Raw genomic sequence first — 27,383 nt, 5'->3', positions numbered from 1 at the left:
TGTTACATCTCGTTTTATATTGTTTTGTACAATATTTAAATTAGGTTTAAATTGATAGTGTGGATACTTCGCTCATTTAGCCATTTCAGCAGTAAGAAATTACTATTTTTAAGTTGATGTGAGGAGTAAGCGATTAAGAAAATGGATGGATGTTTTTATTATTTTTCATGTACAATCAATACGTTTAAAAACAAAAATGAGTTATCAAATTAATTATAGACAAAATCTTACTGCTGAAAATGGCTAAATGAGGTAAGTCGACTATCCCTTTCAGTATGTCACTACAGTAATTTGGGATCCCTTTGTACGACAAGCTCTTTTTTTTAATGAAGAAAAACTTAACCGTACAAAAGGCTCTAAAATGGCTTGCAGCAATTCAACAGCTGTCCACTGCAATAACTGCAATGCATTATGTCACTTTTGGGACAAATTTGCAAAGACGACACAATCTAGTGCTTCACTGAGACAGAGTACAGCTTTATTAAAGTCAAACTTCAGGCATGTCTGAACTCTTCCAACTCAACTTTTGAATGAAAAAAGGACAGAAGTCATATTTTCAAATAAAAAGACGGTCATGTACAAAAAGAGTGTCTTCCCAACAGTCACGCACAATTAGAAGCAGAATTGTACAAGCAAAAAAATAAAAATAAAAAATAAAATAAAATAAAATATCACACGCCACAGTAACATGATTCTATGCAAATACAATGCAAGACTATTTACAGGTTTGCCAACAATATGCAGTAACACAGGTTGAACAGTAATCAACATGGTGGTCGTGTTCATCCACGTTTTTCATTGAAGCAACACCAATAGAGATAGATATGACCTCAGTTAGTAACGCAAAGTAATTCTACGACAAAAACAATTGAGTGCTTTGCAGGTGAGGTTGTATTCAGCACAACACCAATTTTTTGACTGCCTGTCAACCAAAAACTCAACAGTCAGCGAAATTGCACAAAAAGATGTTACAGTGAACGGAAACTTTGAAGCACTAGAGGGGTGGCTGGTTCTAATCGTAAGAATAGATATTAAAAAAAAAAAAAAAAAAAAAGAAAGAAAGAAAAAGAAAAAAAAGAATTGCTTTGAAAAGTCATTCTGAGGGTTTAAGGGTCACTTACAAGGGCACAAACATGCTTGGGGGGATTTTTCACAAAATAATGGCACTAATAAACAAAACTTTTTTTTTAAAGCAAATGAAATGATGCAACACAAAAATGAAGCATTCCAACACTGCCACTGTATCAGCAGAGAGGACAAATGGCACTGAGCGACATTGTCATCATGTCATGCAATCCGCATGTGCAAAAAATAAAAATAAAAAAAAATAAAGGCTGCTGCCTTTATTATTATAAAGTATAATAAAGGAACAGAAATTGTGAAGTGATGAGGCATTTTAAGACTCAAATGTATGCAGTTCAGCTTAACAGTGACTTTAAAAAGACAAAGACCAGTCATGCCATTATGATTCACCAAAAAAAAAAAAAAAAAAATGCCTGTGGTCCACACTTAAAATAAACACATGAATAAATAATAACATTCAAGTTTGGGTGCGTGAGTGTGAAAATAAAAGTGCCTTGACGACTGATGACTAAGTTGAGAGTAAAGAATTGGGAGTGGGGAAATAATTCATGTACAGTGCCATCAAAATGTATTTACCCTCTTTTCAATTTTGTTTTTAAAATCTTTGATTTAAGGTCTTTGAAACATTTTCAAAACAACTTAACTTTGTTTTTTTAGCTTCTTTACTTTGCTTTTAAATACCTTTAAATCTTTTGTAAATGTGTTTAAATTGTGTTGATATAAGTTGTTTTAATCATTTTAATTAGCTACTTTTGTTCTCTATAATTGCTTTTAGATGCCGTGCTTGCGTTCACGAGTTGCCTTGTGTATGAAATGTGATACTTAAACTTATTTGCCTTCCTTAAACATTACAATGGGGCAACTGCAAAAAAGAAAAGAAAAGAAAATGAGAATTTGACAAGAGGGTGAATACTTTTTGACAACACTGTATATCAGAGGGAAAATGCTAACAAATGAGACGTTACGTACTACATACAACTGAGCGCCAAAATGATTCAAATATTAAGTTCAACCCCCCTCCCCCCTTTTTTAAAAAAAAATCCTTTTACACAAAACTTCATTAGTCAACTGTTTTGCATTGACATTAACTTAAGTTTCCTTTAACGCTGATCACCTTGCAAATTTAAAAGAAACAAATACCCTAGTTACCCGGGGAGCAAGACAATGGCTGAGGCATGATAACAAACATTCCAATACTGAACTGCTTTTTACAGCAAATACAGTGACGAGTCACTACACATGAGCAGCGGCTAATGTGGAATCATTACACCTATGTATATAACAAAAATAAGTATGCGCTAATTACAGGTATAAGTGAACCCTTCTGATTTTTTTTTCTTTTCTTTTTAAATGTCACACGGTGGTAACAGGGAGTACTGCACTGGTGTTCGACAAAGCAATTGGTATAAAATGTGGTGCAATAAATACAAAAGATTCGACAGATGAGCAATTTAAAAACACTGTACAGGTTGTCTTTTGTACACTATACTGGACTGTGTGTCATTATACTGATTCATGATGTCTTCAACACGAAGCTGGCAGTCATTCAAATTTTGCCCCCTTCCCACAAAAAAAAATGTTTTTTTTTTGTTTTTTTTGTCACAGCACATTTTAAATTCTTATGTTACTACCAGAAGAAGAGGTATCCATTTTCAAAACACTTATGTTCCGTTAATATACATTTCTGTATGTGTGACCTAACTAAATAGTGTAATGACAAGGTGTGTGAAAGTGCTTTTCAGAGAAGTTTTGGCAAAAAACATCAAAATAAAAAAAGGTCACAGTACACAAACGTTACTGAAACACATCTGGGCAGTAGTTCCTACAGCCACAATGGAACTCAAGTCATCCCTTAAGGCTGATTAACAGATAGCAGAATGCTCACTGGCTGGGCCCTCCTACCTCCCTCGAGCAAGACAACGGCTCAGAGAAAATGTGGAACAAACTTTATACTTAAAAAAATAATAATAATCTGTTGTGAAAAATCAAGTGTGGAGGCTGGGCGCCGTGCCTCCCTGTTGGTATGTACTTTACGAATAGCATGAGCCAATTATGTACACGTGAACGAGCAAACCAAAAAAAATCACAAGTACTTGTGTAATGTTATACGAGTACGCTATATATCATTATACAGTATTTCACCTTAATAGGACGATTTTCACAAGGAGGTCTGCGCAACACCTAAACAAAGAAATACACCACTCACCGAGATGAAGTGAGAAAAATCTGCCTGTAAACATTAACAAACATAGATACGTATATAATTATATTCATCTATAGCCGTAAGTATATCAAAAACATGGTTAAAGGAACGTTGGAATGTAGTGTGGGCCTTAAAAAAAATTGCACAAAAGTGTTGCCCCTCCTGTTCGTCAAAGAGAGGAGGAGCTCGATACGATGACGTGTCACGTGAGGAGTGGCATCGGGGCAAGTGGGAGTGTGTGAGAGACGCCAGCCGCGGCGTACAGCAGGTAAACAAGAGGAGGAGCGGCGTGGCGTCCCCTCCCTCCGCCTCGCTTCTTTCAAAGAGCCGGCAAACTGACAACACTCGGGATTATCCGGAGGGAGAGCAAAACCAGGTGTTGGTCCGGGATCTCGTCGCTGTTGTGTGTTCGTGGTGTTTTACAGCCAGAAAAGCGCGAATCCTCGTCCCCATCCTGCTCCAATTTCACTGCGTTTGCCATTAAAGGAGTTCTTCAACATGTCTCGGCTCTGAAGGTCCGACCCCCCCAAAAAAAAAAAAAAAAAAATTATATTCCCTTTCATGAGCACAGGTGGGTGGAGCTCCAGGAGTGCACTTCACAGGGAACGAGGTAACGAGGGCGCCACGTCGTCTCCCTGCGGTTCCTCTTTGACCGTGACGGGGCTCAGAGACGAAGTGGGCGGCGGCTTCGTTGAGCCGGGGCTGGAGCTCAGGGGACTGAGGGGGTTGTGGCTGGAGCAACAGGGGCGGCCCTCCAGCGAGGAGGCGGTGAGCGCGCCCGTCTCGTGGTCCTGGCAGAAGGAGCGAGGGCAGAAGTCGCAGAGGGACGAGGCCGGCGAGCCGCAGACGCTGCAGTCGTGCCAGGGACACTCCCAACGACCTGTGGGCGGGAATGCGGTTAAGATTGCATCACTTCTACAAAATGAATGGGCCATCTACACCTACTCAAAAAAGTGTCAGGATGAACCTAAAGCCCGCACCAAGCGATAGGGCCCAACGTGACCAAACTAGACTAAGCAATATGATTGGCTGCTTGCAGAGTTGAGTAAACCGGCCACCTCTGAAGTTAATTGTCTCCAATTAACTTTTTTTCCCCTCCTTCTCAGCGAGAGGAAACAGAAGGCGTGAGCAGTTACTTATAGAGAAGGGGGAGCTAAATGTGAATTGGTGCCAGTAGTTACTATTTACAACCAAGGATAACACGAGTATACTCTAAAAACTGCGGGGTCAAAAATAACCCAAATTGGGTCAAGAATGGACAAACCCAACCTTTTTAGTTATTTAATCCAACCCCAAAACTGGGTTATTTTGTGGGTTATTCAATTGCTCCAACTTTCTGACGCATTAAGCCCCAAAAGTCGGGTCAAGTTAAATTAACAACCCACAAATAAACTCAATTTTTGGTTTGCTTTCTGGGTTATTCATTTGACCTTGGGTTGTTTTTGGGTTGCTTTGTGAGTGTCATGACTAGGGTCATGCAAGGGTTATGTTTACTCTCATGACTAGGGTCATGGAAGGGTTATGTTTGGGTCATGACCGTGTAGTCAAGTGTCTGTTTTGAACTGATGTAGCAAGCATCTAGTTTCAACTAGTAAGACGCTATGTGATGTCAGAAGCTATGTGATGTCAGGAAAATTTAATCTCTTTATCTAGCCAACAGCCAATCAGATAATTCCATGTCAGTCCTGTTACCCACATGTCTAACCACAACCAATCAGATCGATTCGCTGTCTATATAAGCCTGTCTGAGAAGTGTGTGCTTTTTGTCAGATTATTACCTCTGTTCCTCTGTGCAACCCCACGGCCCAAGTTAGCTTGATTCTTGATACATTCTCGTTGTTTCTCGTCTAGTCAAGTTTGTTCTACGCCTCTCGATGTTATGCGAATAAAGAGTTAAAATCTTATTTGTGTCTGCATGTTTGGGATCCAACCTCAGAACATAACAGTGAGTTATTCGTTTGACCCAAATTTTTGGGTTCGTTGAATAACCCAATTGAATTGGGTCAAAAATGAACCAATGCAGCTTTTTGAGTTATTTAGCCCCAAATGTTGGGTTAATAACCCACAAATAAAACCAATTTTTGGTTTGCTTTGTGGGTTATTCATTTGACCTTGCGTTGGTTTGTAGCTTACAGTGTTCCCTCGCTATAACGCGTTCACTTTTTATTGCTGAAAATAGCTAAATGAATCAAGCATCCCTTTAAATTGCCATATTTGGAGATCTTTACCATATGGCGGCTTGGTGAGGTTGAGACACAGCAGGTGGTACGCCTTGGGACACTCCTTCCTGTCGCACATCACCAGCTCTCCTCCCTCTCCGCAGTAAAAGCAGAAGTACTCGTGCGTGTGCTTGCCCTCCAGCCGCAGTTTACGCTTTTTTTGCCTCAGCTTGGCGTTCCTGGCCTTCTCCTCTTTCTCCTGCACCACAGCACTCTGGAGGGAAAAGTCACAAGACAATGAAAAGAGGCTCAAAACGACGTTGTGCTCTAATTGGGACAAGAATGCAGGCTTACAGTTGGCTGCACGCCGAGGAAACCCGAGCAGTTGTCTGATCCGCAGTGGCAAGATGTTCTCCTGTTGCCCACGCAGTGCAGGTTATAATTGAATGTCATCTCAGTGCCTGCACATAGAGGGGAAGGATTTCATTAAATTCATCTGACCCGGATCTCAAGTCAGCTACCGTAAATTATTTTCCCCAGCCTAACCAATTCTGCTTCAACAATAATATCGCCTACTTAGGGATTCTCCAGAATTTTCCTTAACTCACCAGCCTCTATATCGCAGAGAGCGAAGAGTCCAATGCGGACATCGCCGTTGACCGTCCACTTTTGGGTTTCACAGTTGGGGCTGCAGCTGTGGTTAATGAACCGGGAAGAATTCCCTTTTGGACCGGCGTCGATCACACGATCCTGAAGTGTGCAAAGGTGGGCACTAAGACAACGTAGATTGAGGAGAACGTGTGTTTTTTCCACAAGGTCGTTTACCTTGGTGAGAGTTAGCATGTAGAAGTTGGTGACGTGGTTTTCATGGGCACGTTTAATTCGCTGCTGGCACTCCTCCGAGTCGATGACTTCTCCAACATACTCAGTCACAAAGTCACCCTGCAGAAAACATGTTTATACTTGAGTAATTTGTATCGCTATAGTGTAAGGTACTTTTACACGACAGTGCATTCAGGATTAGAATTGGGCATTTGAAACAATACCATATCCATATCATACAATTTTAATGAAAAATGCTACATTGAGATACATATATAGGTCTTTATTATTTTATTTTCTTGATTTTTTTCTGTTGATTCTATGTATGAATTTTACTTGTTAAAACTATGTATTTTTTTTCTTTATTAGGATCTCCTTTAGCTTCCACAAAGTGATGGCTAGTCTTCCTGGGGTCTTCAAACAATTCAACAAAAACATACAAAATTTACACTTACTCTATATTGTAAAAAATGAGAACACTAAACAAAAACAAAACAAAACAGTATTCACCAGATAAAGTTGAAACACTAATAGTAATAGTGATATCCGTGACCACTCAAAAGTTAAGTACTCATATTGGTCTGGAAAGAAAAACAAAAACAAACAAAAAACAAAAAACAAAAAAAAAAACAAAAAAAAACAAACAAAAAAAACAAAAACAAAAAAAACAGCCATATCGGACATCCCTAATTTTTACAATTAAGGCCTTGCTGAAATATGAAAAATAATCAAACAATTTCCAACTTTTTTTTTATAATACTACAACTTTATTCATTTCCTAAAATTGACAGATTTTATGTAAAATCAAAACTTCAAACAATGAATCTCCATGAAAAACATCTTCAAAATAAAAGTAAACTGTTTAAAAATTATCTTATTATAGATATTATTAAAGATTGTTGTTGAGAAATATGAAGATTGCCACCATGATCATGACAAGACATCCATAATCACATGAAACCCACGAGAAAAAAAAAATAGATATCGTGTTTGCAATCTATGTTCATTGTATTCCAATTACCACCACACAAGGAGTGTAGCATCAAACTTCATGCTTTGTTTACTTCATGTTTCTATGTATGTATGTAAAAATAAAACGATAAACACATTATCAAACTTCCCCAAAGACTACATTAAGACCAAAGATTTCACAATTCCCATTGAAATCTGATTGAGAAAATGAGAGTTGGGACAGTCCACCTGACACTTACCTTCCTCAGAGCCTGTTTGGTTCGGAGGCCCCATCCACGGCCCTCGGTCTTTATCACCTCCGTCTCCGCATACAGGCGCTTGGAGAAACACTGGTTCTCGCAGTTGTCTCCTGCAGGACATACCTGTGCCACGACGGTAAGAGGTTAACACAGACTCACTCCAAAATGTCTCGAATGACAAATAGTTCAACAAACCTGAGGGTGACACTCGTACTGCAGCATGCGGTTGAGACACTGAGAGTCCAGGCTGCACGGGTGCTCGTCTGCAGGTCGGCAGTTGCAGCGTGGGATTTCAGACAAGTCGGCAACGTGCATGTGGACTTTTCCTACCGGTTTGTTGGACTAAAACAGAAAATGACAACACTAATTTAGAAAGAACTAGAAATGCAGTGCCTTAATACAGTAGAAGGCAAAATGCATAGTTTTTACCAAGCAGTACAGAACAGTTTTACCAAGGATACCAAAACCATTCAGCTATTTACTACATTGTGTGTGTTGCTTAGGGTTGGAGGTAGGTCAGAGACAATTAAATAAACGAATGGGTGATTCAGATCAATTAATTACATAACTTCAAACATTTAATTACAAAAAAGTGGACGCAAACTCTCCCCGGATAATTTTTCCACACAGACTGTTGTGTCACACTTTACTCTCATGTGTTGGCACCAAGTCACTCACCAGGCCTGAAAAAAACACATTTTCAGGTCAAATACACTAAGCTACATTAGGAGTGTGACGATATATCGATATTGCGAAAAATCGTGATACTTTGCCTCCCAATAGATTATCGATACGTCTATGCAAATATCGCAACATTTGTAGTTAATTTACAGCCACTATAATGGCTCCATTGTTCATGACTTATTGAGCAATTACCTGGCGTGCCACTAGGGAAAGCACCTCATAATAGTGGCGGGGAAATGGATGCAAGTCTTCAGGCGAAGTTCTCTATTATTATTATTTTAAATTTGTATATATTTATATATTATATTTGTGTTTATATTATTTTTTAATTAAAATATGATTTATTCTATTTTTTTAAAAATTTTATTATAATTATTTATTTATTCTGTAATTATTATTATTATTATTATTATTGTTTATTGATATGTATTTTATTATTAATAATAATAATTATTATTATGGCATCGTCATATCGTGAGATAATCGGTATCGTGAGCCTTGTATCGCATATCGTATCATATCGTGAAGTACCCAGACGTTCCCACCCCTAAGCCACGTATAATATACAGTGTAGACTGAACTGCTTGGTAAACTGAGCCAAATAGACCTTATGGAGAAATTTTGCATGTTATTATTGTATCTAACTGACATGACATTACCTTGATGAATTTGTAGGGTGGCGGTTTGCGAGAGTTGCGCTCCTGTTCTAAAGCCTCCCTGCTCTCCCTCTGGGCCTTGAGCTCCTGAAACCTGCGGGCTGCTTCTTCCAGAGCTGAAACACCCCAGCAACATGTTAGAAACCTATTTTGTGGTCTGCCTTTTTAAAGAAGGTTCCAGAACCTTCAGTGGATTACCTTTCTTGAACGTCTTGTTGATGTTGATCTGACCCGTCACAAAGTTTTTGTCATTCTCAACGTAAGGGAAGACACGGCCCTGATTGATCCAGTAGTAGTCATGGGAACCAAAGAAAAAGACGGGGAAGTCGCCAATGTCGTGACGAAGGCTTTGGATGTTCGACGGCACCAAGCGAGGGTTGCAGATCTCTGCCGGCCACCACCTGCAAGTAAAGACATTTTGTCGGAGAGAGAATATGCGGCATATTTTTTAAGTGAATTCAGCACTTATTCATACACCTGGCAAATCATTCAGATGATTATTAAAAATAAGATTTTCCTTATTTTAGAAAACAAAACTTTTTTTTTTAACACATTCATCATTAATGAACAAATAAATTATTATTATTTTTTAATTAAAGAAAAGAGCGGGTTGTATGTGACCCATTGACACAGGTGGGCAGTAGAGCAACATTTACTCCATTCAAGTGTTTTCATATATATATATATATATATATATATATATATATATATATATATATATATATATATATTTATTTTTTATCAGTCAAGACCAGCTTTAATGTACCATGCATACAGAGACGAGAATGTGCGTAGCTGAAAGGTGCACAAGCCACAAGAACAGGAGAATATGGCCCTTGTCCTTAATCTGTACATACCTGTAGTTTCCCAGTTTGACCCAGACAATTTGCTTGTAGTGAGGTTTCTTGCCAGCCCTACAATCGCTGCAGGACCACGACCCCTCAGGCATCTCCATCTCCAAACACTCCGGGTGGAAGGAAGCCGGGCATGAGTCGCAGCACAGCAACTTGCCTCCTACATTTGTATGTATATGGATGGACACGGGTTTGAGAGTGTGTGCATGCATGCGTGTTTGTGTGTTTGATGTGGGAAATGAGAATGCAAAGAGAGGAGGAGGAGGAGGAGGAGGAGGAGGAGGAGGGTGTCATTAGGCTTAGAGTATTTACAAGATGGACAAACTCTGAATCTCATTTGCAGACAAGTCTAAGAACATTGTGAACGTAATCAAAAATGTGACCAAGTGTCAGGTTAACAGGTATAGTGGAACCTTCCAAAGTTGAACAGCCCCAAAGTGGTGGAATGTTAAGTTGGGCTAACAATTTCTGGGAAATCTCATTAGACTTGAGTTTGGTGAAAATCTAAATGATTAACTTTTTTTTGTGTTATCACCACAGAAGAGTATTAGAAATGGCACAGAGGAAAAGAGTTACAACCGTAGAACCAGAAATGGCGCTTGTGACAGGCCTGACAACTCAGTAAAATATTGGCACACTACCATAACAATGGCCTAGGTCTGTTTTTCCAGTTTTTTTCCCGTCATAGAACAAAAAAACAAACCCACTACTGGATATTTTATATTTACCAATTTCATATTAGAGGTAGACTTGCATGATCTGTTCAACAGAGGATAGAGGTGATTAAGCATTGGCATGGTTTAGACAAAAAATAAAAATAATGTGGTAATAGTACTACTGTACTTGTGTTATGTGGGCTGCTCGAGTGGTCCACACACACAAAAAGGTAGTGCACTTTTCCCGAAAAAAGCTTCACAGTCCAACAAATGAAATATTCAATTTTTTATTTTTCTATTGGGTTTTTTTCTTAAGAGAAGTCCAATTTAATCAAAATATGAAATGATAAATGGGGTGTACTTAAATAGCGCTTCATATTGATCATTTGTTTACAAAGCCTTTTTCACTCCTATTTCATTCAAATGTATTGAGTGTGTAAACCATCCTTTGACGTACTAAGCCCCAGAAAGGTTTCCAAATAACTTAACCTGCAGGACATTGGCCAATGGGAGAAACAATGTGTTGTTTTATCTTTGGTTCCATTTTAAATCCATCCGTTTCGTGTGTGCTAGCTTAGTGTGGCTTTGTCCGAGCTAATGCTAAGCTACTTAGTCTCTTAGGTCCTTTTAGGGTCCTTTGCGGCCTGCGCACATGCCAATTACAGCTCAAAACGGGAATGGTACAGGCTGGTGGTACAGTAGTTTTACTTTGTTTTAATTTTATTTCATTAGTTTGTTTTATTTCATTTTATTATACCTCCTAGCCTGTGGGGAAATTATAACAACTTCAACATCATTTATTAGTTTGTGTTCAACGTTAGCGGTTCCACTGTACACACAAATCAAACTGAAGCTACTTTTGTAACATACGATCTCTGTTTGGAAGTAGGAAAAGGCTTCTGTTGGAGCTCCTTAATGACAAACATGTGCCATGAAGGTGGCTGAAAAAGGCAGGCCACCCCTGCTTGAGGCCGTCAACTTGGATAGCACTTTAAATACATTAGTACCGCATGTCTGACAATCAGATTCAGAGCACTGTACCAGGGGCTGGTCAATTGGATACACATGCAGCAGCAACAACGGACTCCAATCAGCCAGTGATCAAGGGGGTTTAAATTAAAAATCATAAAAAACAAAGACTGGCAAAAAAAAGAAAAAAGAAAAAAAAAAAGAAAAAAGAAAACGCAGGCATGCAATCCTGCCAATAAAGCAAAATGTTTCCCATCACACATACAGCACCTTGCATAGACCAGCTTGTATGGAATTCTCAGAACCAATTTTGTGCCAATCCCGCATAATTTAAGTTTCACTATATTTACTTTCAACTTATGCTGTACTCATTTCCTAATTGTGATTTCATTCCATCCAAGGTAGGTCAAGGGTGTAGAAATAGGAGATGTTCCCAAAATGTCACTTCATATGACAATATCAGTCGAAAAATAAAACGTACAATTGGGGTCAGGGTTGAAGCAAAGGGAAGCTGGACATGGCCTTTTGCATAAATAAAATAAGCCCACAGTGCTGAAGCAGAGAAGCAGTACACCTCCACAAACCACAGACAGAGCATGAACCAACGCAGAGCATCCAGCATCATAGCGCTATACTGCCGTCGATGTTCTTAAGCTGACCATACGCTAGTCGCACAATGGGCCCCATGCAAAAGCCAGAGTTCATTGATGGTGCACTTGAGGACAACCTGTTGCATTCACCAACAAATTATGTATTCATCAGAATAAAAATGGATCAATTATTGTATGAGTTAACAGTGAGGAAATATCTCACTCCTCGACTCTTGTATGTGTGTACTGTTTTCCTCTAATAATAGCCAGGAGCACTTCTTTACTTTAACTACAGAGTTACAGGTGGTTATTAAACATGAGGGAATTCATGTTAAAAGGTAAATAAATAAAATAATATATTATCTAATTTTATTTTGTTATTTTGTAGCATTTTCTTTAAAAAACTATTAAACTATAATATATTTAAATGAAGTGTAAAATAATTCTATATTTTCCAAAGTTGCTAACATCTGCTAGCTTAATACTAACACATGATTAAAAAATGGATAGCATCAACATTGTCGTACCTTCACATAACGCAACATATAAAGAAGGATGAATGAATATTCATAGTCACATATATTTTCTACGCTGTAAATAAATTATAATACTGCATCTTTGGCAACATTCTTTCTTGTGTCTTTTCGCCAAATCCACTTGTGTTATCCACATGAGTGCACCATACTGCCCCCTGGAGTACAGCATACAGCATAAATGCTAACACATACATAACAAGTGTTATATTTGAATGAAATGTATTGTTGTGTTACATGTTCAATAAGTTTTTTTTTTTTTTAAATAATATTTGTGTGTGTAAAAAGTGTTACATTTGAGTGTTCAGTAACAGTTGTGTGTAGTAAAAGGGATAAAAAGAGTCAAGCCTATGCTATGCTCAGTAAAAGTTTGTGTTTTGGAATTAAATTGAAAGTTTTAATATGGTTTTCCTCCCACTGTAATGGCATCATAAATTATTGATACTATCAGTGAATACGCAAATTTAAGTGGCATCAGTACATCCATAGAGGCACTGCATATTTTAGAGCATAAATAAGTCACTATTTTAGGGACTGTATAATGATGAGGGTTAAATGTCGATGAAAGAAGATTTTGTTTTCCTTTGGTGAATCCAACAGGGACTTTTCAAACTGAATTAAACAAAAGAACTAAATTTGTTTTGCATGCGACCCAGAGGTTAATTAAAAGGGATTCAGGCTGAGGTTATTTATTCAATGCACACCTCTGCATGGCAATTAACTGCAAATTGAACCAGTCAATTAAAGTGGCACCTGAAGGCTTTGAAATGAAAGTGGCATTCAAAAAAGGAGAAACTGATCGGAATGGGAGCAGGCACAATACACACACAAACCAGTGGGGACAAAAGGAGAAAGAGAAAAACTGTTCAGTTACCTTTCCCAACATTCTTTTTGGTAGCTGACGAAGGAGAGGGAATCATAGGTAATTTCAACTCAGCACGATTTGACTCAGTCAGAAGGTAGTGGGACTTATAGGCATATGAACTTAATATGGTGTCAGTAAGGTCTTGCACTAACAGCCCTACACAAGACACACAGGAAGAGACGGGGGTGAGCCGCAGTCAAACTAAAATAAATAAATAAATAAATAAATAAATAAAAAATACCCAAAAAAGAGAAAGAACAAACACTGTCTTTCACACATACTCACAACACAAGTAAGAAACATGTAAAACAGTTCTGGCCCAACAGAAAGTGGCCGGACAGTACACAGGACTTATTGTTTAAAAAGGAAAAGGGCCATCAACATTTTTTTAACATCGACATCCGGGACATATGACAATCTTTCAAGTGGAGTGCAAAGTAACAAGCGTGGCTCTTTGTAATAGAAAACAAACAACAAATTACATTTAGCAGCCCTGCTAGTCATGTAAAACGGTGGCAAACAGGAAACACGCAATTATCACAAGTCCTGGTTCCACTGTGTAGTAGAGTTCAGTTCGATAAATTGTCTAATTTCTTTGTCATTATCCAAAATGGGAAACTGTACCAAAATGGACCGTAACATAATGTTAAAAAGACTGAAGCTAAACTGCAGTCAGTATATTGTGTTATCACACTCTCTACATACTACATGGTAAAAACACATGCCAGATCACAATTTACTGATCTAATCCATACAAAATGAGAGCAAAACTGAACTGCACCACTTGGTGGAATCACAGCTTAAGTATGTAAGGTTTACCAAAAGAAACAGGCTTCCCCAAAATGAAAAAAACGAAAAATACAAAACTATGTCTTGTTTTACATGTCATAGTAGAACTGCTAAGGCTGATTATTTTAAAATCAGCAAAAACAAAAACTTCCTCTGCGCCACCTCTTCAGAGCGCCCGCTCGACTGTGTGTTTGTAGGAGCTCGTGTGTGGGCTAATTTTAAGACGGGGGGGCGGAGCTTACCTCTGGCGCACAGGAAGCACCAGCCCACGTTGATGGGGGAAGTGAGGAGGCCGTTCTTCTTGGTGCTGCCGTGGCTGCTGCAGATCATGATTTGATGTGTGAGGATGGCGCTGCCCGCCGCCACACAGCTGTCGCCTGTGTGATACGCCACCGGGCAGCGGATACAACGCATCAGGCGACCTAGACAGTGGACAATAAAGATTGAACAGAGGTCCGACATTAAGCCTTATTGTGTGGTAGCCAGACAGGGCATCCATGTTAGGGTTCCTCCGTTTTAAAGGCGAAGTCAACGTTAAACATTTCTTGACAATAACGTGTTATGTGACCTCACTAGTCTGTACATGATATTCTAATATTACATTTGTGGAATATGAGTTATGCAGCAAAAATCCAGCCGTTTTTATCCATCTCAGGCGGCGGCCATTTTGCCACTTGCTGTCAACTGATGATGGCATCACAGTTGCTCAGGGTTCAGGCAACAACCAATCACAGCTCACCTGTTTACTCAAGCTGAGCTGTGATTGGTTGCTACCTGAGACCTGAGCAACTGAGATGTCATTTTCACTCAACAGCAAGTCACAAAATGGCCGCCTTATATTGATTAAAAACTGCTGGATTTTGCTGCTTAACTCATATTCCACTAACGTAATGTTAACCAGAATACCGTATTTAGGCTAGTGAGGTTGCATATAACATATTTTCAATTTCTTTTTGGGTTGACTTCTCCTTTAAAAAAAAATGTTCACACGTGTTAAATTGTATGTTATGATTGTAACTAGTCTCAAACCTCAAAATAAATTACCATTCCTAAAAAAGCTTTGCGAACCAACACAATTGTGATGTGGTTTTAGCTGTAATTCATAAGAGGCGATACATGTTATTTATGTATTGTTGCAACTTTGGACACCACGGAACATTGGGTACATCAGTAATTTAATTTTAATCAGAATTAAAAAGACTTGACAAATTTTGAATTTAACTTGCCTTAAAGAGGAAGTCCAAAAAAAACATCATGACAATATGTTGTATGCAGTTAGTCTAAATGGTATTTTGGTTAATATTGTGTTAGTGGAATATGAGTTAAACAGCAAAATCCAGCAGTTTTTATCAATATCGAAGGCGGCCATTTTGTTACTTGCTGTCGAGTGAAGATGACATCACAGTTGCTCAGGTCTCAGATAAGTCAGCAAATCACAGTTCAGCTTGAGAAAACAGGTGAGCTGTGATTGGTTGTTTCCGGAACCCTGAGCAACATGTCAATCTTAAGTCGACAGCAAGTGGCAAAATGGCCGGCCCCTCATTGAATAAAAATGGCTGGATTTTGCTGCACAAATGTAATATTAATCAGAATTCCATGTTTAAACTAATGAGGTCACAGATAACATATTATTGTCAAGAAATGTTTAATGTTGACGTCCCCTATAAAGGACCCATGGGAACCTTGCCAGAACCGCCACTGGCCATTTATATTCATATTATACACAAGTTTCAATGATTATTTAATATTTAGAGACTTTAAGAAAATATTACTTCTGTGTAGTTACTTTATTTGTATGTTGAGGTTTTTTTTTTGCACATATAAAATCTTACTGAATATTTAACATTTGACATTTTCTGGCCTTTATAAGGTATTCCTTATGGAAGGACTTAATGATGCGCAAAAGAAAAAAAATAAAGGTGTGCAGGACTGTAATAAAGATGACGTTTGATCAATGTAAGTGGATAAAACTCAAAATATTGAAAATGAAATATTAAAAGAAGCAACATGTTGATTTCATTGCAATTCAAGTGTATTGTAATGCACTGTTAAATGCACTTTTGACAATAACGTCCCCTCAGGATGTTTTTTTTTTTTTTAAGTATATATATATATATATATATATATATATATATATATATATATATATATATATATATATATATATATATTTTTTTTTTTTTTTTTTTTTTTTACTTTTAGCTTTGTACGGAATCATAAATAAGTACCTAAAACAATCAAAGAAAAGGTACAGTGGTATCTTTCACCTTTGGTAGCTCGCTGCAGGTCTCGCTCCAGACAACAGGTGGCGCAGCTGTGCTGAGGGCAGCTGAAGCCTCCGCCAGTGCTGCTTGTCGTGCCTGGGAGTTTACGTACACAATCCTCATGGTAGTAACATCCGCATCCGGTCACCGAACAACGTGTCACCTCCTGGCTTGCTTTCTTACAGCTGAAACACTGGTGATTGCCTAGAAAAATGGTTACAGAGAGATTGAGAATGCAGAATGCGAGGACGCAGAGGTCGCCGAAGGTCAACGATCCACTTACCATTTCGACATTCCAGGCACGTGAACCTTCCTTCAGGTAGGGACGTTAGACCGAGACACTCGAGGTGGAACTGCCTGTTGCAGTCACCTTCGCACACCACCAAATTCTCACCGTACACCTCGCAAATCTACACAAAAATATCACACAGGTTAGTACATAAACGTTTGCAAGAGAGTAAAAGCACACGTGGATTAGTGTTGACCTGGCAGACGGTGTCCCTCTTCCCGGTGTTACTATCCTGACGAGACAAGCCAGAGTCCACGGACTGAGTGTCTGAGGCATCTGCATCTGCAGCTGCTGGACTATCAAGACTCTTCCCAAATAAACCCTGAGAGAAGAATAAAGACTTAACATGATCATGCTTTTATAAAAACATAAAGAAACATGCTGATCGTCTCCAACCCTACCTGTGGATCGTTGAGGCCTCTGGAGTCTGAATCGGACGTGTCTCGATACTGAGAGGACGCCATCTCCACGTCAGTGGACGCTCGACTCCGTTTCTTCAGCGGTTTACAGGCATCAGATATCTCACTGGCTCCTGAACAATGGCACATGAATGGAAATCAGTAAAAGGAAGACAGTACGAAATGGAGGCAAAGTGTAAGGGAGCATGATCACCAACCTTTCTGGGAACCTGCCCTTGGTGTGGCCTCAGGCGCCATCTCCGCCTGAAACGATATGGTGAAATTTGCGATACGATAGCACGATATTGTGGGGAGGTTGGTGGTTTATTTGCTGGTATGACTGGTATGATTTATGGGAGTGATAACCACTACAGTGGCCAAAATATTCCTAATTATAATTAAACTGCACTAATAAACTAACCACCATTCTTCATACCAGGTGGAGTAGAAGCCATATCAGCCGTGTGGAAATACTTTAAAGGGATACTTGACACAAACAATTTTCAGCAGTGAAAAGTTAATACTTTGTCCAGAATAAATTCAATAACTTCATTATTTTTCATGTACAATTAATACCTCTAAAAAGTATTTTTTTTCTACTTGCTGTCGACTGTTGATGACATCACCTGTTCTGAGGAAGTAGGTAATGTTCAATCATGGCTCACCTGTTTTTTGTGTTTGGTCAGTAAACTGAGCCACGGTTGATCGTTACCTACTTCCTCAGCACAGGTGATGTCATCATCAGTCGACAGCAAGTAGAAAAATAACTTTTTAAAGGTATTAATTGTAAATGGAAAACAATGACGTTACCTCATTAATTATAGACAAAATATTAACTTTTTACTACTGAAAATGGTTCAATGAGTCAAGTATCCCTTTAAAGTAAACACAGATGACGACACTTAGCCAACCGAAACACAGGCGGTGCTAAATGGAACTCTGGAAAGTGGAAACTGTGTTTTATACAAGATCCACTCTTCACTGCTTGGCTTTAACAAAGACAGACACACTCCCTCAACAAAACCAAGGCTGTTGCTATTCTGCTTTTTTTTTTCATAGCCGTTTCATTTTGTAACAGAAATGTCTTGTGACATTTGCTACAGTTGAGTGAAATGTATGGTATTGGTAAGGCTGTACCATTTTCAAGAAAGGTTTGAGTTTTGTGTTCCTGAACAATATTGTAGCCGGTATGAGCGAGAACTTGAATTTAGGTGCTTGTACTCGTTCTGGGGGGGAAAATGTGGAATTGGATCATCACTATTAAATATAATTCTGTGAATTATGATTTGAGCCGTGGTCATTAGCATTACAACTAACATTGCAAAGCAATATGGTTGGTACACTGCACACTGAATTTTCATTTTAGTCTGCCTACTGGAATAATCAAAAAGAAGCTGACGGATGAAAAGACTGTGTGGTCTATTTATAAACCATCTTATCGCATATTTAGAAGTCTGTGTCCTCGGTTTTAGTTTGCATTTTAAAAAGTTTCCCATACACATGAGAAGTTGTTAAAAATGCTGGAATATGCAAGCCAGGCCAGTACTTGTTTCTACAGAAACACTGGCTGCATTCTGCTGTTGTTTTCAAAGACCTCCCCTTTTTTAAAATGTTTGTCATGTAAATGGGCAAAACAGACTGTTTTTGAAACCTTATCAACATAATCCATTGTAAACAGCACCTCTTATCTTGATACCTGTTCCTTTTTGGTTTTCTTTTTCGGGACGGGGTCGTTGCCTCTCTCGGACTCAGACCTGCTCCTGACTGACCGCCGCTGCAGCTTCCTCTCTTGAGAACCTGAAGAACGGTGAAATAATTGAGCTCCCTTGTGCCCGCAAAAAATCTCGCTGGTGTTCTACATACCATGTGGGCTGCTGTGGTGAGAGCCAGGAGAGGAGGCGGGCTGCGTTCCGCCTTCTTCGCTCCTCCGACTGGCGGGAGATTCTCTCCTCTCCTCTCCTTCTTCCTCCATATCGTCCACATCTTCGTCTTCTTCGGGACTGGGCTCGGGTTTAGCTCTGTTTTCCTGCTGACATTAAAAAATAATAATAATAATTAAAAAACTGTGTATTAGAACTCCCAGCATACAGTATTCCTTCACTAAACTGGAGTTCATCGTTCATGCCCCACCTGTTCACAGCTTTTTAAGTGATTGTTTATTTTATGGTATTTTACAGAAAACATTGTTGGAATTTATAGTTGCGTGTCTTCCCTGTTGTGCAACATTGGGTTGCAACATGTCGGACGGCTCTGAGGTATGCTGGAAGAGATTCAGCGTAATTGTGAGCCATAAGATTATGGTAAACTTCAGTATGTCTTTGTTCCCTCAAAGTATTGCTGTGCAGTTGAATTTGTCCCTTGTCCACACTTGTGACTGCTAACTCGTATCTGAAGTCATCTTTCCCCAGTGAAATAAATGGAAATGCCATTAGTTGGTTCCAGGCTCTTCCCACTCAAAAAAAATAAAAAATCCAACAATTTTTTTGTGTATCCTTTTAATGATAAAAAATAAAATTCTATACATTTAAAATTCATTAAAACATATTGTAAGAACAATTAAATAGAATTAAAATGAAACAATTTTTTCCTTCTATACACATTGTGCTGCTCTTCCTGGTGTGCCAGACTTGGCCACCAGAGGGCAATATAAGACAGATTTACAGTTCTGTATTGGAGACAGTTAATGTATGGCACTTAAAATGAGTCTTTCCTTGCATGTTGGATTTCTACATGTTTCACAGCAGTGCTTGTGTTCAGATATTTGTTGCTTAAAGGGTAACAACACCACTGAAAGAGATACATGCTAACTGTTAACCTTTGAGGCTATGGAGCTATTTTTTTGTGTGTGTGGAATTGAGAAAATAAAAATCAAAAATACAATTAAATAGCACAATTTACCAGCTGCATCCAACTTTTTTTTGCTGCTATTCTTCTTTTAAAATCAAAATTTCATTGGGTGCAAATTTGGAAGTTTGAGTTTATGTTGAAAAGTATATAGTCTATATTGTTCAAAGTGTAGTTAAGATACTTGACTCATTGAGCCATTTTCAGCAGTAAAAACTTAACATTTTGTCTATAATTAATGTAGTAACGTCGTTATTTTTCTTCATGTACAACTAGTACCTTTAAAAAGTAATTTTTTAACTTGCTTTCGACTGATGATGACATCACCTGTGCTGAGGAAATATGTAACAACCAATCACGGCTCACCTGTTTTCTGGGTTTGGTCAGTAAACTGAGCCATGATTGGTCATTACCTACTTCTTCAGCATGGGTGATGTCATCATCAGTCGACAGCAAGTATAAAAATTACTTTTTAAAGGTACTAATTGTACATGAAAAATAATGACGTTTTACTGCTGAAAATGGCTCAACGGGTCAAGTATCCCTTTAATAGCATAGTTCAACGGTCACTATTGTAGAGCATGACCAAACCATAGCATTTGTCGAGACAAGCTAGCAGTGTCCAAGACAACAACAAGATTAACCCTCAATTAAGTTGAGCAAATTTATTTCACAATGGTGGATCAAACTGGTCGCCCTTCCAACGAATCAATGCCCATGTCGTTCTCAGTTTCAAAAAGGTTGCTGCTCTCTATTGTGGATTTTCACTTATTGCAGGTGCGTCTGAAACATATCCCTCTCGATAAACAGGAGTTCACTGTACATCATATCTGAATACTTGTGCTCCACCCACCTCAGGTGAACAGTAGCCCAGATCAGACTGCTTGCCTTCTCCCTCCACTCGCTCCTCCTCCGCCTCCTCCTCCTCTTCGGTCTTCTCCTCTTCTTTCTTCGGCGAGGGAGCGATTTTCTTCTGCAGGAGCGGCCAGTCACACTTTGTGATCTCCACGTTCAGCCTCTTCATGGTAATGGAGAGAGGCAGCAGCTTTCTCGCTGCCGCAGTTTTCCACGCCCTGACTGGCGCTGGAGAATCCTGCTTGGCTCCCGTATCCGAACCGGCGTCCTGTTTAGGGGAGTCAGACTTACTCTGGTCACCCCTCAGGTTCTTCTTCTCATTTGAGCTACTGTTGTCGTCCGCGTTGGAAATACTACACTGCCGACGTGGCAGCTGCCTCCTTGGTGGCGGCTCTCTTTCGGGCGACTTCACTCCTCCGTCGTCCTTTTTATTGGCCGAGCCACTGGAGCGCCGGTTCCGCTTCTCGGGCCGGCCAACTGGTTTCTTGGCAATCGGGGCCTCGTTGGGGACCGGGTCGACGTAAATGAAAGTGTAGTTGTCGATGCGTTCCTGACGGGTCATCAGGAAGGCGTCCTCCGCGTGGCCCACGCCGACTTCCCACTGAGCGCGCTCCCGCTGAGGGATAGGCTTCAGAAGCTGGAAAAGATAACGGACAGTTGATTATGTTTTGTTTTTTTGTTTTTTATGACACTAATTTGACATTTGGTTTGACATCTGCATTTAATCTAAAAGGTTTCCGCAATACAGTATAAACCTATGTTAATACATGCTAAATAATTATTTTGTCATAACATCTGCAAAGCTGAGTCCATTTTGATCGTTTTGTTCCACAGTTGTAGTATACAGTAGAACTTAAAAAAAAGATTTTACATTAATTCCAAGATTTTAATCAAGTAAATATCTTTTATAAGCTTTGTAGAAAAAAAGTAGAAGCAATAAAAAGACGATTGATTGCGATTAATTGCAGAAAATTGTCCGATTATAAAAAAAATGAACGGCTTGACAACACTATCGATTTTTAACTCACTTGCTCCCAAAAACATATAAATACGTTCCATTTTAAATGTTTTAATTGTCCCAAAGACGTATTTATATGGGTTTTTTTGTTTTTTTATTATGCTAGAGCATACAGAAGGCTTTGATGCAGCCTCTGAACTGCAAAGAACGGCTGAAGAAATGTTAGTTATTACACAAACGGCCAGCAGGTGGCAGCAGAGCAAAGGAGATCAACCAGGGACATGTTGAAAAAAAGCCCAATTACTCACAATTCTAAATAGATTTGTGAATAATGATAAAACGTAGCGATATTCAAATGCTACTTACTGCAAAACAGAAAAAGATAGAAATATACTTTCTTTTCCTGATGAAAGACGAGACTTCAATTTCAATTTCTTTTGGTAGGTTCCATGTTTTTGTTTTGTTTTTTTGTTTTTGTTTTTTTTATAGCAATGGAACACAATATTCTGTGGGCCTTTCAAAATCAGTCAAAATCCAGTAAAACAGCCGGAAGTGAAGGGGGTTGTGTCTGTGAAAATGGCTGGGAGTGAATAAGTTAAAAGTCCACAAACAAACAAAAAAAGCCTCACATAAATTACATTGTTCACGTACTTTGTGTTTTTCCACAGTGTTTGTGGTCTTGCGCAGCGTGTCCGCCTGGAGCTCGTCAAACTGTTGCTTGCCCTGGTATATAACAATCCTCTTCTCGTGGATCCACGCTCGCTCTGCTACGCTGCCAAAAAACTGGACGTGGTACTCCCTATGACCTGCATCCAATTGGAGTTGAGCGTTAATTCTCATGTTCATCCTTGAAACGTGGTCTTAAAAGCCGGGTGCGCTTACCTCTAGTGTTGATGCGCGTGTGGACCTTCATCTGTGGGTCGGATGAAACCATGCAAGGCCACCATGGGTAGGTGCCCACCTTGGACCACACGAGATCTCCAATGACAAATTCTTTGCAGAATCCTGTCTCTTGGATCACCGAAGGTTGATTGACTTTCGGAACCTGAGAACAAAATGTCGGTTCAAAACTCAAAGCACTTTGCTTGAATTAACAGGGGATAAACAATGTGAGCTCTTGCCTTTGGTTCAGTTTGGATAACGGTCTTCTGAGGGTTTTCCGTCTGGTCCGGCGGAGGCTCTCTTGGCTGCGGCTGGACGTGGGTGTCCTCCGTCTGGCCCGTGGTACCTGCCTGGCTTTGGACAGGCTCCAAACTTTGCTCCTGGATGTGGAGCTGCAGCTTTGCGCTCTTTTTCCGCTTCTCTTTCTTTCTCTCGTGTCGGCGCTGCACCTGAGCCGCCTCGTTCTTCTGAGATTCCTTCTGAGGATGCAAATAAGACAGAAAGGAAAACAGTGGTGAAACGTAAGTTAACATCTGGGTTCATTTGAAGCCAAGGCAAATTTGGCTGCATGTCTGCAGATATCAAACTTGGCTCAGAGATGATTTGTGGCAAACAATTCAGTAGGAATTTTAAAGTGGTAAGTTTTTTTTTATTTATTTTTTTTAGTGCCACGTGGCCTACAATAACCAATCACCTTGGTTAATACAATCCGTTGACTCGTTTTGCACATTTTTCAAACTGAAACAAATAGAAATGCAATAAATCAGTTCCAGTCCCCTAATAAAGTTTTTCATTATTTTTTCCATCAGTGTGTGGTTAAAAATGGACTCTGTATAGAAATACCGGTAAGTAAAACACACATTATTATAAAGAAATGTATAAATGTCTTCGCTAACAAATCACTGTCTTATCGCAGCCAATGCTGTTTCACAATGGCAACAGCTAACTTAAAATGGCTGCCACATTCCCCAATGCAATGTGGCTTTCACGTTGAATTGCGGGATCATGTGGCGGCCATTTCATATGAGCTGCAGCTAAACAGTAAAAAAAACAAAAAAAAACTAACTAAATAAATAAGCATAACAATTATAATAAATATATAAAGTTTTTTATTGTGTTATATACGTATTTGGATGTTTATTTGTCTGAGTAACTAACAAAAAAAAACAAGCGTAAAAAAATTGCTTTTTTTGTTCTGTATTTCGATGTTAACTTGTCTGAGTAACTCACGAAAAAGATAAAGCATATAACAACTAAAAATAAGTTTTGATTACAATACCTGCAGTTCTTGCAACAAATCTCCACACAGTGCCGTTTCAAACAACTCTTTGCCATTCTGATACGTCTTGATGATCTTCAGCTTGATCTCAGGGGAGCTCGTTTTCTTCAACACTCCTGTGGGAGCGCTGGGAGAGGGCTGGACAGGCTGCGAGGAGGGTGTACTGTCCACCAGGGAGGGGGGAGGGCTGGATGAGGGCAGGTGCAAGGGTGGAGGAGGAGGCAGTGTGTGGGTCATGATGTGAGGCGTGTGGGGAAGGTGGTGCTGGGCGGGCAGGGGCAGCGGCGGGGGGCTCTGCGGGTGGCTTTGGATGTGGGGCGTGTTTGATAGGAAGTGATGAGCGTGGGGGAGGTGATGGTGATGATGGTGGTGGTGCAAGTGCGGGTGATGCGTGGGCAGAGGTGGTGAAACAGGAGAGCGGGGTCTTTCCTGGAGACCGGGGCCCCTTAGCACAGTGCTCTCCCCTGGCATGAGGAGGCCGTGCTCCGCGTAACTGCGTATGGGCCCGTAGCCGTTAGCCGAACCGTTGGGGAACTGCGAGTACATGGAGAATTTGGACTGTGGTTCGTACATGCCCAGACCCGGCGGGTAGCCGTTGGAGACGTGCGGCAGGTCCTCTGACGCTGAGGGCGGGTAGAAGTCTGCATCCAGGGCCGCATCGTAGGAGGGACCGCCATCCTCGCCCGGGTCACTGCCGGTGTCGCAGGTGCCGTCCTGTCTGATGTTGGCTGAGTCAATAAGCTGAGGGGGTTGCTGAATTGTATTTCCCATGATCCCTTGCATGAAAGAGAAGGAGAAATCCATTGTTGGGCTCCGGCATCCTTAACTGTCTTTTTCTTTGACTGGACCTGTTGAAAGTGAGACATAAAACTATAATTTTGTGCTTATGAAGGCATACGTTAATACCAACATAAGGTGCCTTTAAAATGCCTTTAAGTTGACACTTTCCATTAAACTTCATATTAATTGTTTGATTGTAAAGTAAATATTAGAAATGCATATTGGTCAAGTACTCCCACAATTATTTAGAAATTATCTTCAAGCACACGCTGTCAACAAAATATGAGAGCTGTTAGCTAATGTTAGTATTTCATGAACCCTTACTTTGCCACATGATTCAGTTATCAAGCCTGTACTGTACTGTTTAACAAATATATTTAGAATTTCTGAAAGGTTTTTATATCAGTTGATATTTCACTATGACGGGGTGGACATAATATGATGAGAATGATTAAGTATAAGTCAAGTGTAAATATTTTTTCTGCAACTATCCACAGTTCCCGCCTGCATTGAATAAAGACAAAATGATGATGGAATGTCACTGAAAACATCAGCATAAACATCATTATAATAATGTGGGTGGACAGCAAGTTTGAGAAGACACATGAATATAAAATATTGATAAAAAAATATATATATATATTTTAAAATTTATAAATTTATTACACACGCAGCAGTCAAGGAAGTCAGTGTGTGGAACATGCCAAAATCACATACATCCAAATGGGGGGAAATGGTTTAAAATGAAGGACACACATTTTATGTGACTTATTTAACTGGTAAGTGCGTAAATGTTCAGCCACCAAAGGACACAAAGGCACATATAGGAATATTGACCCAAAGGGAATTATAATGCTTAAACCAATGGTATTTTTTCCTAATTAATTAAACAAGCTGGCACACATCTTAAAAGCAAATTAAGTGCCTTTTAAATTCATAGATGTGTTCCTTTTTTTCCACTAGTTTATGAAGATTGCATGTGCACTTAGTAGTGATGCACAGTTTGCACAGTGCACACTCATTTAAAACACATCTATACACGAAATGTAATTGGAGAAACTGTATTTCTGTCCACAGCAGTTTAATTTCTACCAGTTTGCATAATAAAGTCCGAAATTATGAACTGTGATAATAATCGACAGCCTGTGTCGCAGGAAATGTCTCAATAAGTCCATCCCTATATTTTAATAGCAGACCAGTCTCACTTTCAGTTAATTAATTATACAGTAGCATAATTATAACGATACTCGTCATCAAAACAAACCCCATCAGCTTCTTGCTGTTGGGGATTTTCTGGTCAGCGATGCGCTTCCCATGGTGTTTTTTAGGCGGCCAACACAAAACACATGGCGGTCTGCTATCGCCAAACAAAACAAAGAGCAGTGTCCGGTATCCTTTTTCACACCAATTTGTTGACACTTTTATTGTGTTTAGTGCTGACAAGAGTGAGGAGGGTGACGCTGGTTGAACGTGTGAGCCAAGGCGGATAATTGTGATGTAAACATCCGTGTGGTGCCGTGCAGCAGTCACAAAAACACGAAAAGCATGTAAAGGGGTCATTTTTAATGATACATCGTGAGTAGACCGTAAAAGCTTGGTTACAGATGTGTGAGTGAAATCGGGGGAGAAACATCTGCGCAGACAATTGTCTCACTGGATGATCTTATAGCCTTGTGGGATGTTAGCTTCACAGCTACCTAGCCGCAAAATTATCTTCTTGGGCTATCTGCTGGGATTTGGGGTCGCTTAAAACACACACACGAAACCATGTTGACATGATTAATGTATCCACGCGCGCGTTTATTGTGCGCAACGTGTATGTTTGCGCACACGGCAAACGGAATAAGATGAAAAGGGGGGGGGGAGGCTAACGCTAGTTAAGCTAACGGTACATTGCCAATATGGCTGCCTGTCTGGCGTGATTATTCCTCCATCACTGGCGCTTTGGGGAGAATGTGCTTGGAAAAAGAAGCAAACAGCCACTGCAAAAGGGTTGCACCGGCGACGGATGGACGAGAGCATGCATCGGTAGCGGCGCTAAAACAAAAACATGCACAAAAAGAAGGAGGAGATGGCTTATGAGAAGCAGGATTTTTTTTTTTTTTTTTTTGACGGGGAGTCGCGAAATGCAGGCAAATAAAAATGTCCCTACCTTCAGCGTGTCCCATTCTAAACACATACACCAGCCAGCAACGCGTCCTCGTTTTATAAAGAAGTAAGGAAAATAAAAAAAAATAAAAACGTGTTCTATTATATTGATAAAGCGCAGGCCTATCCTTTTTCGTTTTAACGCAATTCTCCACAGAGAGGAGGAGGGGGATGTTACGCTATCTGCTCGCTACCCAATCCCAAAGCTGGGCTCTTCTTCAGCGGAGGAACTGGAGATTTTAATGACACCCTGCTAAAAACAAGAGGCTTTCGATACGGTGCACTTTTCTGAATTGAGCTCAAACTACAAGAGCGCTTTGGGAGACGGCCGAAGCGTTAAATCTGCAGGGGCCAGCAGCAGCAAGCGGCACCTCGGGACCTGTAGTTCACTGTTAATTTAATTTGATCAATGCAGCTGCCAGCACTTCAAGTCACGGTCACGCCTACACTGAAGTGAAAGAGGAAATGTGTGTCATGTGCAAAGGCACAGCACAGCAGTGTTCTTCCCAAGCTTTATTGAGCTTTTTTTTTTTAATTATAAACATTATAAAAATGTGACAAAGTCAATAGTACACGGGTTAATTATGCACTATACTATAATTGCACCCATCC

General features: G+C 39.7%; 1 protein-coding gene across 4 annotated transcripts; it reads right to left on the bottom strand.

Moving 5' to 3' along the window:
- Window positions 1-456: 456 nt before the first annotated feature.
- Window positions 457-27,200, bottom strand: nsd3 (nuclear receptor binding SET domain protein 3). 4 transcript variants are annotated; one of them, XM_077522204.1, is made up of 25 exons: window positions 26,776-27,200; window positions 23,844-24,691; window positions 22,804-23,043; window positions 22,565-22,727; window positions 22,334-22,488; window positions 20,723-21,361; window positions 18,889-19,054; window positions 18,722-18,822; window positions 17,244-17,289; window positions 17,029-17,159; window positions 16,824-16,949; window positions 16,622-16,748; window positions 16,342-16,542; window positions 14,317-14,496; window positions 13,295-13,441; window positions 9,676-9,832; window positions 9,017-9,219; window positions 8,822-8,934; window positions 7,674-7,820; window positions 7,479-7,601; window positions 6,271-6,387; window positions 6,054-6,195; window positions 5,800-5,906; window positions 5,515-5,719; window positions 457-4,166 (listed from the first exon to the last, which is right to left on the bottom strand). In XM_077522204.1, exons 2-25 carry the CDS (start codon window positions 24,645-24,647, stop codon window positions 3,883-3,885), a joined length of 4,824 nt encoding a protein of 1,607 aa, XP_077378330.1. In that variant the 5' UTR covers window positions 24,648-24,691; window positions 26,776-27,200; the 3' UTR covers window positions 457-3,882. The 4 variants fall into 4 exon arrangements, with proteins under 4 accessions (XP_077378330.1, XP_077378332.1, XP_077378331.1 ...); XM_077522206.1 differs by having other exon boundaries at window positions 13,295-13,318; XM_077522205.1 differs by having other exon boundaries at window positions 18,889-19,051.
- Between the last annotated feature and the right edge of the window lie 183 nt (window positions 27,201-27,383).

This window comes from Festucalex cinctus, chromosome 5 (genome assembly GCF_051991245.1).
Source record: "Festucalex cinctus isolate MCC-2025b chromosome 5, RoL_Fcin_1.0, whole genome shotgun sequence".
Classification (NCBI taxonomy): Eukaryota; Metazoa; Chordata; class Actinopteri; order Syngnathiformes; family Syngnathidae; genus Festucalex; species Festucalex cinctus.
The sequence above is the reverse complement of the archived record's forward strand: the minus strand, read 5'-3'. Positions and strand labels throughout refer to the sequence as shown.

Bases quoted from the DNA above. Each gene is read 5' to 3' on its own strand.
- nsd3 (XM_077522204.1), bottom strand. From the start codon at position 24,647: ATGGATTTCTCCTTCTCTTTCATGCAAGGGATCATGGGAAATACAATT. The intron at 13,442-14,316 runs GTAAGCTCCGCC...TGTCTTGTGTAG, and splicing joins GTGCTTCCTGTGCGCCAGAG to GGCTGTTAGTGCAAGACCTT. The intron at 8,935-9,016 runs GTAATCCACTGA...GGGGTGTTTCAG, and splicing joins CAACAAGACGTTCAAGAAAG to CTCTGGAAGAAGCAGCCCGC.